The 17449-nt window shown below is 37.5% G+C and overlaps 1 protein-coding gene and 1 long non-coding RNA gene across 2 annotated transcripts in view; both read right to left on the reverse strand.

Moving 5' to 3' along the window:
• Positions 1–17118, reverse strand: part of LOC127648994 (oocyte zinc finger protein XlCOF6-like) — a 53489-nt gene extending 36371 nt beyond the window's left edge. Inside the window, exons 1-3 of the mRNA XM_052133868.1 lie at positions 17082–17118; positions 16709–16924; positions 9990–10749 (exon numbers count right to left, since the gene is read on the reverse strand). Coding sequence (XP_051989828.1) covers positions 9990–10749; positions 16709–16793 — 845 coding nt within the window. The 5' untranslated portion in view covers positions 16794–16924; positions 17082–17118. The remainder of the gene's footprint in view (positions 1–9989; positions 10750–16708; positions 16925–17081) is intronic.
• LOC127649578 (uncharacterized) lies at positions 5060–6175 on the reverse strand. The gene is made up of 3 exons (XR_007971307.1): positions 5968–6175; positions 5253–5324; positions 5060–5084 (listed from the first exon to the last, which is right to left on the reverse strand). It is a non-coding gene; the product is annotated as an uncharacterized LOC127649578 (long non-coding RNA).
• Positions 17119–17449: the final 331 nt, after the last annotated feature.

Consider the following 17449-nt stretch of genomic DNA (forward strand, 5'->3'; position numbering starts at 1 on the left):
CAAACCTCTTTGTTCTTCAGTTTTTATCCCACATGTTTGTGTAATACTGATGTCTTCACTCTCTTCTTTAATAAACTCCATCTTTACAGCAGTTTGTCACACAGATCTCAGTCGTTTCATTTGGAGTTTTCCTTCCTCATCTGGAAACTTTGTCACGTTTTGTAATGTTGAGAATAATAGACATAATGTAAAAAAGCTGAGTAAATCACTCTGTTCCTCAAGTGTAGATGCACTATACTCGCAGAAAATTACACTCATGTGCCATTTACCAGATACAAACTAGAATCACTTCACATAAAGTAATATTACACTATTACATTCAGGAATACTATACATTCATTTCAGATTACAAAGGCAAATTGATTTTAGCAATATACTGGTGCGAGTTAGGGTAAGGTTAGAGCTAGACATTTAAATAGAGCACATTTTAAAAACAATAAATAAATAAATACTTCTTAAAATTTTTGTATCGTTTTATAAACATTAAGCGCTTAAAAACACAAACCTTTTCCTGAGCAAAAGGAGACGAGGCGCAGTACTTGTGACATCACAACAACAGCTGTTTGAAGAAGCAAAATAAAAGTCCCTTTTAACACGCCGATCACAAAATATACGTATATGTTAATAAATGGTATTTTACAGTAGAAAATGTTATTCACCAGTATTTGACTTGAATTTGTACATTTCGTTCCGTTATGTCCTTTTTTTTTGATGTCCTTAAAAATTACTTTTTTTGATATTGTACTGCATTTAATATATGCATCGTGTCCTACAATTTTGAAAGGTAAAGAATTAAAAAAGAAAAGAAATTGATGCTTCTGTTCACTGAAGGATATATGCTATAAATTGATAAAAGAAAATGCAGAAAACATTAGTAATGTTTGCAAAATATTATTACGTTTTGAAATATTATAATATACTGTTTGAAATATTATAATATAATTATAATATAAATTTATATTATTATTATCTTACATTGATGCAAAGCCCCATTTTCAGCATTAGTCTGTATCATATACTGTTACCTAATCCTTAATATTGTGTACCAAATTAGCACATTAGAATGACATATTATATGACATAATGATAAAGGGATAATTCACCCAAAAATGAAGTATTCACCCAACTGTTGTTATTACCCCATATTACTTTCTTTTCTAAACAAAAAAGGGAGAAATTGTGAAAAAACTAATTATATCAGTGGCAGTTTATGGTTACTACCACTTTAAGATCCAAAAGGGTACAAAAGTATATTTCAGAAGTCTAATAAATGATTGTATGTGCATCATGAATTGTTATGAAGGAATGCAATACTATTTTGGTGAGAAACAAACTAAAATTAAATGTATTATTAAGTGAAAATATTGCTGTTTCTGTACTGTGCATGTTTATGAGAGTCCTCAAGAGCAACAGAATACACAGCTCCCACTCGTGAGAAGGGGTGTTCAAGCAATTACTTGTTTTGTTTATCTAAAAAAGTGACAACAGAAGACAACACAGTTTACAAAACTTGTTTGAAGAGTTTAAATCGAAGAATATATGTTTTTCTATGCCCAGCCTTATTGTCTCTTAAGACTGTGGCTGCCTCTCTGTTTGATTTCACAGGATTACTATTTAGTAATCCTGAGAAATCAAACAGAGAGGCAGCCACAGTCTAACCATGTCCTAACCAGATGCCAATGACACGTGATAAAAGGCATCTTTTCTATGTTAAACAGCGTTAACATACTGTGACTGTAGCTGCTGAGTATGTGTTTGTGGCTTTATCATATGGGGTGCCGTTTGTAAAGTGGCTCACGCTGAAAATAACAGCAACATTTTGTCACATTTAGCTTCAAACAATGTTTAAAAATCTGGTATGAATTTTTGACGGTCACTTTTTAGCACATTTACAACAATATTTGTTAACATAGAGATATTTTAAATAGTTAAATCTAAATATTAAATGCTACACTTAAATGTTAAATGTTAAATATAAATGTTAAATATAAATATAAATGTTAAATATAAATATAAATATAAATGTTATATCTAAATGTTAAATATAAATCTAAATGTTAAATATAAATATAAATGTTATATCTAAATATTAAATATAAATCTAAATGTTAAATCTAAATGTTAAATATAAATATAAATATAAATGTTAAATTTAAATGTTAAATATAAATCTAAATGTTAAATATAAATGTTAAATCTAAATGTTTCGTGTGAAACTAAATATTTAGCTAATATGCAAATTTAAATGCCGGTAACCGGAAGTGCCAAAATAAAAGCTCGAGGAGGTCAGTGGGTAGTGTCAAATAACGAATAAAAAACATCTCATCAGGGGAAATGGACTCTTGGACATGGATTATCATGATAAAAACTAACTAAAAGAATAAGCACGTTTGGATAAACTGTAACTGTAAACAGTAGACTACTTTGAGGTTTTAGTGTCACTTTTATGAAAGATGAGGGACTTATGACCTGTGGCCATTATAGCCAGCCACGAGGGGGCTCACTTCGACTGATCTGTCATGTTTGCTTGCATAAAGGCCAGCAAGAGCCAATCCCTACCCGCCCCTGACCAGGAAAGGTACTGTCGGTCATGGCCGCTCTGTGAAGATGTCAAACGAATCGGCGTTAGCCGAGAACATCGGCAGAGCCGTCCTGGCGGCTATACAAAATTTTTCAACAGCAACAGCCTCTGGGACACCACAGAACACCTCAGTAATTTTAAAGCTGTACTTGAACAAGAGTGTGCAACCGTAGTCCCTTTCAGTTCATTATAGTTTAAGGACTTAATGTTTGGCTGTACGTTTAAGTATAAAAGGATTGATGAAGCTATCAGCTCTGGTTTCCATGTGGTTTCTGATTGTTATAAACGATATTCCTGTTTGTGGATGTTAATTACAAAAAGTGTTTACCTCTGTGAGACTGTATCTGACCCTTCTTTATACTGTATGATTGGAAGGATATGGAATCAGTCAGAGTAATAAATCACTAATGTAGTTACTTCAACCTTGTTGTGTGTTTTTTAACAATTATAGTTGATGAATTTAACTACCAGAGTTTTTTTATACTGAAACAGTAGTGAAGGAATTAACAATGACATTTACTCAAGTAAGGTTCTTCTGTAGAAATTAAGTACTTTTTAGATTACAATTATGAATTCCCTCCTCACCATTGAAAGCCATGTATATTCAGATTTATTGATGTTGAATATTTTGTGATAAACTGAAGATTGTATTTGTTCATGTGTTGAAAAAATTCCTTCTATTCCTACTCCTCAAGCACTTTACCAAACCTTTTAGTAGCTGCAAAATGCATAATCACAAAAATCACTGAAAACACGTTTTGTTCTTACCTTGTGAACAGCCATCTTCTAAGAAATACATAATAAAGAGACAATAGTTATGTAATATATAAGATATTACAAAACACTGACAAGTATTGTTTTACTTCACTGAGTTGTTTTACTTTGCACATTTAGGTACTTTAAAAATCAGGAACAATGTATTGCAATGTAGTGGAAGACAGTTATGTATCAATACATCTGTAGAGCCCTGAAATTTGTTTCACAGTGTACTTTTGAAAGTGAAATAAGACTAATGTTACACAATTGTACATGTTATATGCTGAGATCACACATTTACAAGTTTATCAAAAATAAACTGTTGTGTTCTCTGAAACAATGTTTTGCCATTGTTGTTGTCATTTTGAAGAGGGTTAATGGCATCATTCAGTTCTTGCAAATCCCTGTCATTCAATGGGGAAAGTACACTTTGAGAGTTTGCTGAGGAACAAAAAACTACCCCTGCTGTTGAGAGTTCTGGGTTGTGAAGATGAGGCAAATCACTGTCCAGAGTAAAAAGCTGAACTGGTGTTCTATTTCCTTCAGATGACATAGAGTGATTGTTAAATCCAGCTTTGAATTCCTCCAAAGTGCGGTTGATTCTGGGTAGAAAGACATAATGGAGACAAAATAGGTCTGTTGCATTGTCTATGTCTAGGATACCCAGGGATTCCAGTTCATAAAAAATGGGTGCATAAATATGGCTGCAGTTTTTGTTCAAGTCTCGATTAAAACGCTTCGATCCTCTGGTTGTGTACAGAACTTCCTGTTAAGACAGAGCCATCCCCCTGCTCACATGCATGTCCTCCCAAATCTGAACGTTCTCTCCTCCGTGATCAGTCCTGATGTGCAGTGGTCTGCCAAACTGTCGAACAGCTGCAGTAAAGAGATCTCTTACAGTTTCAGCACGATTATTGTTGGAGCAGTGAAGAAACATTAACATCCTACTGTAGCCATCTATGGCACCATGAACAACCAATTTCCACCTAATCAACTTATGATTTCCGTCTACATGCCATATGAAATTTGGATGTGGGACAGAGTATACTCGCCTAGCTATTGCTGTTCTTCTCCTGGCTAGGACACCAATTGGGTCCATCCTTCGGAGTGAATCTCTTACTCGTTGTCTTTGAACCACAATGTTTTTGGAGCGGAGATGTCCCATAAGCATCACTTCTCCAACATTTGGGTGTTCAGTTTTTATTTGTGACAATTCAATATCCAACTGTTGATCACTGATGCTCTTAAATTTTGACGTTGGCATATTATAGTCTTGAAGTAACTTGTAGAAAGTTGGCCTTGAAATTGAAAGAATAGATGCCGCTTCTGTAAAGGTGGTTTTCAGAGAAAGAACATGTTCGAGCTCCTCTTTGGAAATCTGATGTCTTCCTTGGTAGTCATTCTAGAACACAGCAAAGAATATGACATTTGGCAAGTTTCTATAACAAACAATGGTTATTAAAGAGAGAATTACAGACATTATAACAGATGAGCATTCACATCTACTCATTATCTCTCTGACTGAATAGAATTATAGATTGTACTGTACATTTTTTTTTTTTAATGTTTATGTAAAATAAAATGTTTAAATAAAATTGACACTCAAAAGATGAGAGGTTACTGAAATGTAAATGAGAAATCCATCAAACAAATATGAACATGAATATTAATGAATACTTACTGAAAGACAGGTCACTGAAGCAAAGTCTGTTGCTGGTAAAAGTATGTTAGCGCTGGTGCTGGAGCCCTGAGGAGTTTTAAAATATGAACAAAATACCAAAGACATTGTTATCTTGTCACATGTTGGTGTTGTGTAAAACATGCCACCATGATTGGAACTAATGCTGAAACATTACACCACACACATTAAAAACCAACAAACAGCCAGCTAGGTTACAAGAGTATGAAAGTATACCGAGCGATATGATGTCCCAGTGGAGGTGGTGGGTGTGGCTGGCCCCAGTGTGTTACTGTAGGTGGTGGGAGCCTGAAGAGACAAAAGCAAAATATGGGCAACATTATTTATTATTCAACATTATTATTATTATTATTAGACATTCCATGTGTTTTTAATGTTTATATGCCCAGCAGTCAAAAACCAGGGTTGAGATTGGCAAACAAAGAGAGATACATTTTATGTTTTTTAACAGTATGCACTCTGACTCTGGTACTTTATTAACATTAGATTAAATGTATTTATCATTGTGACTGCCTCTGTCCTCCATCAGCATTACTCTTTCTCTCTCCTAGCCAAGCAGAGAACGGGTTTTATCTTGTGAGCAAATGCCAGCAGGTAAACCAAGGTGAGATGTCTGACTGAGGACAGAGGCAGATTTCCATTTGACCGACAATTTACAGTGTCATTTGTGAGCCTCCGTTAGCTGTTACGCTAAATTATATAATGTGTGCTTTGCTGCTCAGACCATCTTCACATAATCTTGAACTCACATTTATTTACTCATGAGTTCATCCCACTGCGTCACTTAACCGGTGTGAGTTTTACGGCTTATAGAATCAAATGTGTTACACATAAAGTGCATTGGTGCTAGTAGCAAATCTCTACTTAGCTAGTTTCGTAAAGTTAGCCTTAACAAGAATCCAACGCTACGTGATTTGGAAAACATACTTACTGAGGTGTTCTGTGGTGTCCCAGAGGCTGTTGCTGTCGCTGTTGAAAAATTTTGTATAGCCGCCAGGACGGCTCTGCCGATGTTCTCGGCTAACGCCGATTCGTTTGACATCTTCACAGAGCGGCCATGACCGACAGTACCTTTCCTGGTCAGGGGCGGGTAGGGATTGGCTCTTGCTGGCCTTTATGCAAGCAAACATGACAGATCAGTCGAAGTGAGCCCCTCGTGGCTGGCTATAATGGCCACAGGTCATAAGTCCCTCATCTTTCATAAAAGTGACACTAAAACCTCAAAGTAGTCTACTGTTTACAGTTACAGTTTATCCAAACGTGCTTATTCTTTTAGTTAGTTTTTATCATGATAATCCATGTCCAAGAGTCCATTTCCCTGATGAGATGTTTTTTATTCGTTATTTGACACTACCCACTGACCTCCTCGAGCTTTTATTTTGGCACTTCCGGTTACCGGCATTTAAATTTGCATATTAGCTAAATATTTAGTTTCACACGAAACATTTAGATGTAACATTTAGATTTAACATTTAGATTTAACATTTAGATTTAACATTTATATTTATATTTATCATTTAAATTTAACATTTATATTTATATTTAACATTTATATTTAACATTTATATTTAACATTTAGATTTAACATTTAGATTTAACATTTAGATTTAACATTTAGATTTATATTTAATATTTAGATATAACATTTATATTTATATTTATATTTAACATTTAGATTTATATTTAAAATTTAGATATAACATTTATATTTATATTTATCATTTATATTTATATAGCATTTATATTTATATTTAACATTTATATTTAACATTTAAGTGTAGCATTTAATATTTAGATTTAACTATTTAAAATATCTCTATGTTAACAAATATTGTTGTAAATGTGCTAAAAAGTGACCGTCAAAAATTCATACCAGATTTTTAAACATTGTTTGAAGCTAAATGTGACAAAATGTTGCTGTTATTTTCAGCGTGAGCCACTTTACAAACGGCACCCCATATTATCAACCTCCTCGAAAACTAACAATAACAAGGCTGGGAAATGCATCTATTCTTCAACTTCTGTTGTTCTTGTTCTGTTTTTACTATCACTGCGAGAGGGGGCTATGCGAACTGTTCCTCTCATGCACTGTCATGCAGCAACAGTTGGTCAAGAGTTTTACTAAATATACTTCCTATAGTAGAACCACGCCAAAGCTGTTTTGATGTGTCAATGAATACAGGGCAAGGCTCTCTGGTTGAGATCCTTCCTTTTCTAGAATATAGTATCATGGTGGTTGTCCCTTTCAAATTCAATGGACTGCTTAACAGCTGTCAAAGTGGGGCGTAAATGTCAGATGGTTTTGTAGAGTCCATGCCTTGGCGGGTCGGTGCTGCACGTGGAGGACCAACAGCATATTAGGCAGGTGGTCATGTTATGGCTCTGACTGGTCTGCGGCTAAGCAGCCCAATACACAGCAGGGTGCAACACACTGTGTGTTGTGACACATTCTTCCCGTAACCATCATAAACATTTTCTGTGACTTTTCGGAGACCTTCTGTTGGTTCGGACCAGACAGGATGGCCTCCGTTGCCCTCGTGCATCAATCAGCTTTGGGCGCCCAACACTCTGTCAGTGCTTTTTCAATTCTGTGACCACTGTCTGTAGGTACTCACCACTGCTGACTGGGAGCACCCCACAAGCATTGCTATTTCAGAGATACTCTGACCCAGTCGTCAGGCCATATAAATTTGGCCGTTGTCAAAGTCACTCATGTCTTTACTCCTGCATTTAACATGTTGATTACGAGAACTGATTGTTCACTTACTATCTAATCAGCCCAGACCTTGTTAAGACATGATCACCTTTATTCAATTCCCTTGTGAGTGGTCATAATGGTTTGGCTCATCTGTGTATATTTACATTTACATTTATGCATTTGGCAGACACTTTTGTCCAAAGTGACTTACAGTGCACTTATTACAGGGACAATCCCCCCAGAGCAACCCCAGAGTTAAGTGCCTTGCTCAAGGGCCCAACAGTGGCATCTTGGTGGTGCTGGGGCTTGAACCCCCAACCTTCTGGTCAGTAACCCTGAGCCTTAACCACTGAGCTGCCATCTAGTGTATATACATTAGATCCACTATATTCCCTTTTTAATTAACATATTTACAAATTCCATCAATGTTTTCATCAATAAATATGTTTTAAAATGACATATATTCAATACAAATGTTTTATTACATGTTTGCTGTTTACATGCATCATTGGTACAAAGAATTTAGAACAAGAAAATAAACACTACTGTCTCTTAATACTACCAGCAGTTTAGCCCAGTGAGCACATATTAATGAAAGAGGATCTTTAGAAATTTCTTTAGCACATCTGTATTTCATGATTGCAGTAAAAAGTTAATTTTTTTTGTTGTTTTTTTTTTTTTAAATCAGCAAATTACTGTAAAGAACAGAAATGGTATTAAAAGAGACATTTTTCAATGACACATGGATTGCGTGGACCATAAGACTACAACTACTGAATCTTTACTGAATAAAGATTCAGGTTTAGATTTAAGAGGAGATACAAGTTTTTGCACAGCAATATTGATTTGAACCGGAGTACTCTGACCAGGAGCACAGGGAGATGAGGAAGCTGGACCAACAAGCCTCAGAGAGACCGAGAGCTCAGGAGACACGGTGGTAGACATGTAGGCAATGCTCAGGTAGAGAGTATCAGCTACAACGAATGGAACGTTGCCATGCCATCGTTGGAAAGACACCGTGACCTCACCTGTTGTAAACGTGCAACAGACGCAAAGATTTATAGTTAAAAAGTACTTAAATATTTATCTTTTTCACAACAAAAGCGACCGTATCGCTTTACAAGACATTTAACCACTGTAGTCGTATGGATGATGTTAATGCTGACTGTCTGTGCTTCTTGGAGCATCAAAAATCATGTTACCATCCACATGCATAATAAGAACCTTTTCTTCAAATGTGTTCTGCAGAAGAAAGTCATGTACATCTGTGATGGCATGAGGGTGAGCCTTCGGCTTGTCCCTTGTCCCTCGCATCTTCAGGAAAGTCACAGAGGCAGCTCTAGCCCTGTAAAGGGAAGTGGGCATCTGCATACTCAACTACCTCAATGACTGACTGAATCTAGCACATGTGATTCTGATTCAAGCTCACGCACCGCATAGGGCTTCAGGTCAACTGGGAAAAGAGCAAGCTCTCTCAGTTCAGAGCATCTCTTTTCTCACCATGGAGTTAGATACGGTGTCAATGATTGCGTACCTCACAAGTGAGCGTGCATTCAGTGCAGCTCCTAGGGCATATGGCATCCTCGGCGGTGGTCAGACTTGAGTCCCGAGATGGGCATGTTGCTGCAGCACACATTGCGTGGCTGTTACGAGCATCTGCCGCCACTTATTCAGCCCTTGCATTTCTACAGGCAGGAGTTCCCCTACAGCAAGTGTCCAGATGCGTTGTGGTCACCACAGAGGCCTCCAAGTCAGGATGGTTCCCTGTCCCTGAGAAAGAAGGTCCTTCCTCATGGGAATTTGCCAGGGAGGTGCTATAGCGAGGAGCATGAGGTCCGAGAACCAAGTCTGGGTGGGCCAATACGGCGCCACAAGGAATACTTGTTCCTCGTCCTCCCTGAACTTGCACATCTGAGTAACGGCACTCGAAAAGACAATATTTTTAATGTCATTGCAGACATAGGTCTGATTTAAATGAAGGTTTTAGTGAAAATAATATTTACTACCGCACATCCAACATAATTTACGGTACTGCCGATTAAAAATTATGTGACACCACCAGTATTTTTGAAGCTTTAGTATCGCGATACTACCATAGCACCATTCTACCATGCATTTATTACTTTTTACTATTACTTATGTTTCCAAACCTTTCGCCACACTCAGATCACTGGTGTAATTTCCCTCCAGAATGAACTCTCATATGAATTTTTAGGTCTGTTTGAGCTTTGTAACTCTTCCCACACTAATTGCATGTGAAAGGCTTCTCTCCAGTGTGGATTCTCATGTGATTCTTAAGGTTTCCTTTCTGTGTGAATTTCTTCCCACACTGATGACATGTGAAAGGCTTCTCTCCAGTGTGAATTCTCATGTGACGATTAAGGTCTCCTTTGTGACTAAAACTCTTCCCACACTGATGACATGTGAAAGGCATTTCTCCAGTGTGAATTCTCATGTGACGATTAAGGCTATCTTTCAGTGTGAAACTTTTTCCACACTGATGACATGTGAACGGCTTCTCTCCTAAGTGAATATTTATGTGAATCTGGAGGCTTCTTTTATGCATGAAAGTCTTTCCACACTGAGAACATGTTAAAGGCTTCTCTCCAGTGTGAATTCTCAGGTGACAATTAAGGTTTTCATTGTGTATGTAACTCTTTCCACACTGATGACATGTTAAAGGCTTCTCTCCAGTGTGATTTCTTTTGTGATGATTAAGGTTTTTTTTGTGTATGTAACTCTTTCCACACTGATGACATATAAAAGGTCTCTCTCCAGTGTGAATTCTTCTGTGAATATTAAGGCTTCTTTTATGCATGTAACTCTTTCCACACTGATGGCATCTGAATTCTTTTTTGGATCCTGTTCTTTGACGTCTTTTTCGTGAGAAATTCTTTCCAGATTGTGAGCAATTAAAACTTTGTTCTTCTGATTTTAAATAATCAGGTTTCTGATACAGATGTTTCTCCTCCTCTTCATTCAGTTCTTGACTTTCCTCTTTCAGCTCCATCTGATCTAAAAAGAACATGAGCAGTTAACATGAACTTCCAATCAGTTTCAGCAGTGTTCTGGAGTGACATGATAAATCTAAAACTTTTGAAACCAAATGTGTCAAATATCCCTTTAAAAATAATACATGCACTTTGTAGGACCTCATAACGGAGACTACCTGGAATATCTGTGCTTTGTTACACCACAGAATCAAATAAATTCTGGTTTAGACATCAAGATGATAAAAACTGTAATAAATTTGGTTGAATAGGACCTAAGATATGTAGTGTCTAGGCTTGGGATCAATTATATTTTCACATAGCAATAATACAAAAATTAAAAATGACTTTCAATCTATATTGCCATTTTTTCCCGAAATAAATAGGGCTGCTCGTCGCACAATGATTTTTGTATACATATTTCTAAATAAAAATTTGATAAAGTGCGAGCGGCAAGGTCACTTAAATGGTGGTTGCACACCTGATGCATCTGGAGGACGGCATGGCATCTTCTAAAATTAGAAACAATTATTTTCAATAATAAGGTACTCATACTGTTGCTTGGTGTCTGGCATCCACCTCAGACTCTTGAGGCTGCTAAAAATTCTGCAGCGCCACATAGTGCAACTAGCTTAGTTTTTTATTAAATTCATTAGAATTTAATAATTATCAGAGGTCATAGATTTTTAACTCGAGCCATCACTGATGAAATGGCATATGTGTACACTGCTTGGCACGAAAAAAGCTCTGTTGCTTCTAACTTTCTCACTGAGTGTTCATTTTACATTTAAACATAGCCAAAATCACAGCCCATCCATTGTATTTAACTTACAGTAGAAGTCAGAAGTTTACATACTTCTTAGACAAACACATTTAAACTCAGCTTTTCACAATTCCTGGCATTTAATCATAGGAAACATTCCTTGTCTTAGGTCAGTTAGGATCACTACAAGGATTTAAAGAATGTGAAATGTCAAAATAATAGTAGAGAGAATGCTTTATTTCAGCTTTTATTCTTTCATCAGATTCCCAATGGATCAGAAGTTTACATACACTTTGTTAGTTTTTGGTAGCATTACCTTTAAATTGTTTAAATTTTTGAGCAGTCTTCCACAAGCTTCTCACAATAAGTTGCTGGAATTTTGACCCATTCCTCCAAAAAGAACTGGTGTAACCGAGTCAGGTTGTAGGCCTCTTTGATCGCACATGCTTTTCAGTTTTGCCCAAAGAATTTCTATCAAATTGAGGTCAGGGCTTTGTGATGGCCACACCAATACCTTGACTTTGTTGTTCTTAAGCCATTTTGCCACAACTTTGGATGTATGCTTGGGGTCATTGTCCATTTTGAAGACCCATTTGCGAACGAGCTTTAACTTCCTGGCTGATGTTCTGAGATTTTCCTTCCTCATGATGCCATCTATTTTGTTAAGTGCACCATTCCCTCCTGCAGTACAGCACCCATACAACATGATGGTGCCGATCCCAATGCTTCACGTTGGAATGGTGTTCTTCGGCTTGTAAGCCTCACCAAAAATTCAAATCTTTGTCACCATGTGCACTTGCAAACTGTAGCCTGGCTATTTTATGGCAATTTTGGAGCAGTGGCTTCTTCCTTGCTGAGAAGCCTTTCAGGTTGTCTATAGGACTCGTTTTACTGTAGATATAGATACTTGCCTACCTGAATCCTCCAGCTCCTCCACAAGGTCCTTTGCTGTTTTTCTGGGATTGATTTACACTTCCTCTCCGGGAACCAGCACCTTATCGTGGTGGAGAGGTTTGTGTGCCTTTATGATCCTGAGGGCTGTGTTGTCTGGAGCCATGTGCTCCTGGTAGGGTCTCCCAAGGCAAAGTGGTCTCAGGTGAGGGGCCAGACTAAGAATGGTTCACAAAGACTCTATGAAAAAACGGAACGGGAGCCAGGCCCAGATGGAGGCGACGTGAAACCCCCCTCTACATCCTTTGCGCCCACCACCCATTGGAGAAACCGCAGGAGTCGGGTGCGCTGCCATATGGGTGGCAGTGAAGGCCGTGGGCCTCAACGGACCAGACCCGGGCAGCAAAGGCTAGCTCTGGGGACGTGGAATGTCACCTCACTGGGGGGGAAGGAGCCGGAACTGGTGAGGGAGGTGGAGCGTTACCAGTTGGATCTGGTGGGGCTTACATCGACACACAGTTTTGGCTCTGGATCCGTACTCCTGGATAGGGGATGGACTCTATTCTTCTCTGGAGTTTCCCAGGGTGTGAGGCGACGGGCGGGTGTGGGGATACTCACGAGCCCCCGGCTGAGCGCCACTACGTTGGAGTTTACCCCGGTGGATGAGAGAGTCGCCTCCCTACGCCTACGGATTGTGGGGGGGAAACTCTGACTGTTGTGGAGGTCCAAAAAAACATTTCTGCGGTCCTGGCTGATTTCTTTTGATTTTCCCATTATGTCAAGCAAAGAGACACTGAGTTTAAAGGTAGGCCTTAAAATACATCCACAGGTACACCTCATCATGACTCCAATTAGCCAATCAGAAGCAAATTGGATAACTGCCTAAAGGCTTGAAATCATTTTCGGGAAATTTCCAAACTGCTTAAAGACACTTCTGTAAACTTCTGACACAGTGGAATTGCGATAGTCAATTAAAAGTGAAACAATCCATCTGTTTCGGAAAAATTACTCATGTCATGCACAAAGTAGATATCCTAAACGACTTGGCAAAACTATAGTTTGCTAATATGCAATCTGTTGAGTAGTTAAAAAATTTGTTTTAATGACTTAAGTGTATGTAAACTTCTGACTTCAACTGTATATAGGCTTTGAACCAGAAACAGAACTGATTAGTCCATGAATGGATCTTCGGATCCAAGTCTATCAATAATGTTTTCACATGGCCACAACTAAGCTCCGCATAGAAGACAAACGATGTTAATCTTTCTCATAACACCTTACAGTTCATTGTGTTGCATGTGTTTGTACCATGATAAATACATGTAGTGTGACAATAAAGTACATTTAAAAAATCATAAGAATCGTCATGATTAATTATTTTCATGTATTTAATGCAGGAAGTTTTACAAGATATTTTCTGCTAAGTATAACATTAAAATAAAATGGTATTCGATGACTATCAGTAAATTCAAGGGAAATTATTTAAGGCATACTTGATTTGGGTCTACAGTTCAAAATAAGGACATAAATATTACAAGAGGATGCATCATGAGGGAAAAATAAATGGCAGTTTATTCAAAATCAATTCAATAGTCAAGTCAATAATATGGGGTTTTCTAATAGCTTTTAAAGTCTATGATATTGTGGCAGTGGGGGCATGGTCAAGCGCCCATCCGGAGAGAGAGAAAGCGGTAAGGGCGCTTACACCTGAGCTAAATTATGCCTAACACCTGTTTCTAATTCCAGTGAGCATGGTGAGAGCGGCATAAAAGCAGCCACACTACCTTCAACTTGTGAGAAGCAAACTTGAAGCTTCAACTAACACTTTATAACCAGATACAATGTTATGGAAAAGAACCATGACAGAAACATTTGGAAGTTTTTACATTGCAAGTAATAAAGAAGTTCAAATTTGAGACCAGAAATGCTTTTTGAAACTGTAAAGGCAAAAATACAATCAAACTAAAGGTTGGGAGTATTAACTCATTTATTTTTCCAATACAGAGTCTATGCAGTTGTTGTGTGAAAAATGAACGAAAGATTCAGATCTGTAGACCGACTCGTGAGGTGAACTAATCAGTTCTGTTTCCTGCTCAGAGCCTATGGGTACATATGCGTCTGTCATGTGACAAATGAATGAAAGACTCATACCTGAAGACTGACTCGTGAGGTGAACTAATCATTTCTGTTTCCTGTACCGATCAAATGCGGTTGTCCTGCGTCCAATGAATGAAATACAAGCACAGATTTTTGCGGCCATGACGAAATGAACGAATCACTCTCTGAGACTACTCGTTCTTTCAAGTCATATAAAAGATTGTTTAAAATGAACAAATCGTTCATGAATGACTCATCACTATTATCAACTTTCCATTGAAAGCAGTTGGCAACAGTGCCCCCATTACGACCCTTGAACTGAAATCTCAGAACTGCACACAAGCAGTTCATTTAAGTGTTAACAGCCGTTTATACTCTAAACACATTGCATGAAAATGAAGCACCAGCAGTGTGTAGTGTTTGTGTGTATGCGCATTTGTGCACCCGTGTGTGTGGGAATCATATGACAGAGCACAGCGGCACCTCTTGTTCATTCTGTAGCATGCAGCGCATGTGACTGTATATTATTGAATTAAATTAGATCCTTCTGCTGTTTAATGATCACACTTGGCCATATCCAGAGTTTTCAGGTTTTCAAATCCACTGATTTCAGCCCAAATTTGTCACATCTCATATCATTATGCTAAAGACAGCATACAGTAATATGATAAGTGAAATTTGCAACAAGATGATATAGTACCATTTAAATATGTTTGGTATCACGGTATTTAATTAGTACCGGTAAACCGCGCAACCCTATCTGCACGTGTTCAGATATTTATCAAACATACTGGTCTGATAAGCTTCATAGTTTCTCGTACCGCTTTGCATTTTCATTCCACTATTAAAAGCAGGTCATCATCCATTGGTTTGCATGACTCCAATAAGAACTGGATACCAATAGAGAATCAAAATATTAGTATTGCCACATTTAGCTTTGTTTTTAAAGATGATTCAGATGTTCTCTCATCCAGCACCTCGACGACACAGATCCACAGCACCCCCCAGTGGACTAAATTGAAAGATTTGATGTGAGATTCAGAGGCAACAGTGTAATTCAGCACTGCTCACGGCAGGCAAATGCGTAAAGGAAAATAAATGTGCAATATTCAAGTAGCGTTTATAATATTCGACTAGCTGGTGCAGAACGAGTTCTCAATCAGCCAATTACTCGTGCACACCACTATAAAATATTGAGTTAATTTTCATTTTTGGGGTGAACTATTCCTTTAACTCTGTCATTTTCATGTAAGCTCCATCAAAGCTGATAGTTAATGGCTAGAAGACAAGGATAAGATCATTTAGATCAGTGGTTCTCAATAAAGGTGTCTCAGCACACAACAAGGCATATTAATCTGAATATTGAGGTGGTTGTTGTGTACAAACATGTAGCCAAATTAGCTCTTTAAAATTAAACTATCCAGCACCACATCTATGGGTAAAATTAATTGGCATTGATTGAGGTCAAAGGCCTAAAGCCCCGTACACACATGCAGCGACTTTCAGCGATACGAATAACAGTGGCGACTAGATGTGGGCATGGTGAGTGGCATGACGGAGTTTAGAGAACTTTAACTATACACACAAATGAGTAGCAACTTTTGGCAGTGACACCCAAAAGGAGAGAAGACCAGTCAGTGGAGCTCACATAATCAGTCTCCCTAGTCAAGTGCAGGCAATACAGAGAAGTTAGTTTTACTGGAAATACATCTAATCTGTGATCAGATTTTCAAGATATGATCAGAAGTGAAGTCGACCAATGACAGCAGTTGGAACAGCCACTAGAGACTAGTAACATAAAGCGATAAAGTCACTGTGTGTACAAGTGGTAAAACTATTTTCCGTCTGTACTTCCATTCATAAATGACTTTTTTACTATCCAGATTTCACATTACAAATTATTCACCAAGAGAGAAGTTGTGGTGAATGATTTGTTCAAGTAAAAAGTAGTAACACAAGACAATGTTCAGAGTCAGACTGCCACTTGTTTGTTAAGTATCTCTCCATGCATTGAACATCATTCACAAGCAACAGAAGCAGCAACTGTCTCACTAAATTCATGCATTCTCTAGTTAAGTATGCAATATGTATCAAATCAAACTGATATATTTTGACATTTTAGAGAGGATTTTGGCTTAAATAATTAAGTGTAATTTCACTGACATCAAAACCCGATGGCCTGAAGTTGTATTACCTAAGTGAGGTTAATAAAGAATCAAGAATAAATACAAACCTCTTTGTTCTTCAGTATCTTCAGTTTTTATTCCACATGTTTGTGTAATACTGATGTCTTCACTCTCTTCTTTAATAAACTCCATCTTTACAGCAGTTTGTCACACAGATCTCAGTCGTTTCATCTGGAAACTGTCACGTTTATGATGTTGTGAAAAATCAACAGAATGAAAAACAAAGTAAATCACTCTGTTTCTCTGTGTGGATGAGAGACCATCTATCAGCAAATGAAACAATACAATATTACATTCAGTAATAATCGACATTAATTTAAGATTACTAAATCAAATTGATCTCAGTCATATTGCAATGTTATTACAGCACAATTAAAAACATACATTTATTTCGTTTTATACACGCTCAAAAACACAAACCTTTCCTATGCAATAGGAGACGCGGCGCAGCGCTTATGACATCACAACAACAACAACAACATCAACAGCGGAAAAAGTTTTCGGGTCTTTTTCCGAAAAGCAAAATAAAAGTCCCATTTAACACGCTTCACAAAATACATAGACAATTATTTGTCTAACTGTAAACTTAAATACGTAAATAATGGACGAAATTTAGAAAATCCTATACAATATATTCAGGTGAGTAATATTTTAAGCCACATAAAATGTGTGTGTGCGCGCGAGCGCGTGCGCGTGGTGTGTGTGTGTGTGTGTGTGTGTGTGTGTGTGTGTGTGTGTGTGAGAGCGATAGAGAGAGAGAGAGAGAGAGAGAGAGAGAGAGAGAAAGA

This window comes from Xyrauchen texanus, chromosome 9 (assembly GCF_025860055.1).
Source record: "Xyrauchen texanus isolate HMW12.3.18 chromosome 9, RBS_HiC_50CHRs, whole genome shotgun sequence".
Taxonomy (NCBI): Eukaryota; Metazoa; Chordata; class Actinopteri; order Cypriniformes; family Catostomidae; genus Xyrauchen; species Xyrauchen texanus.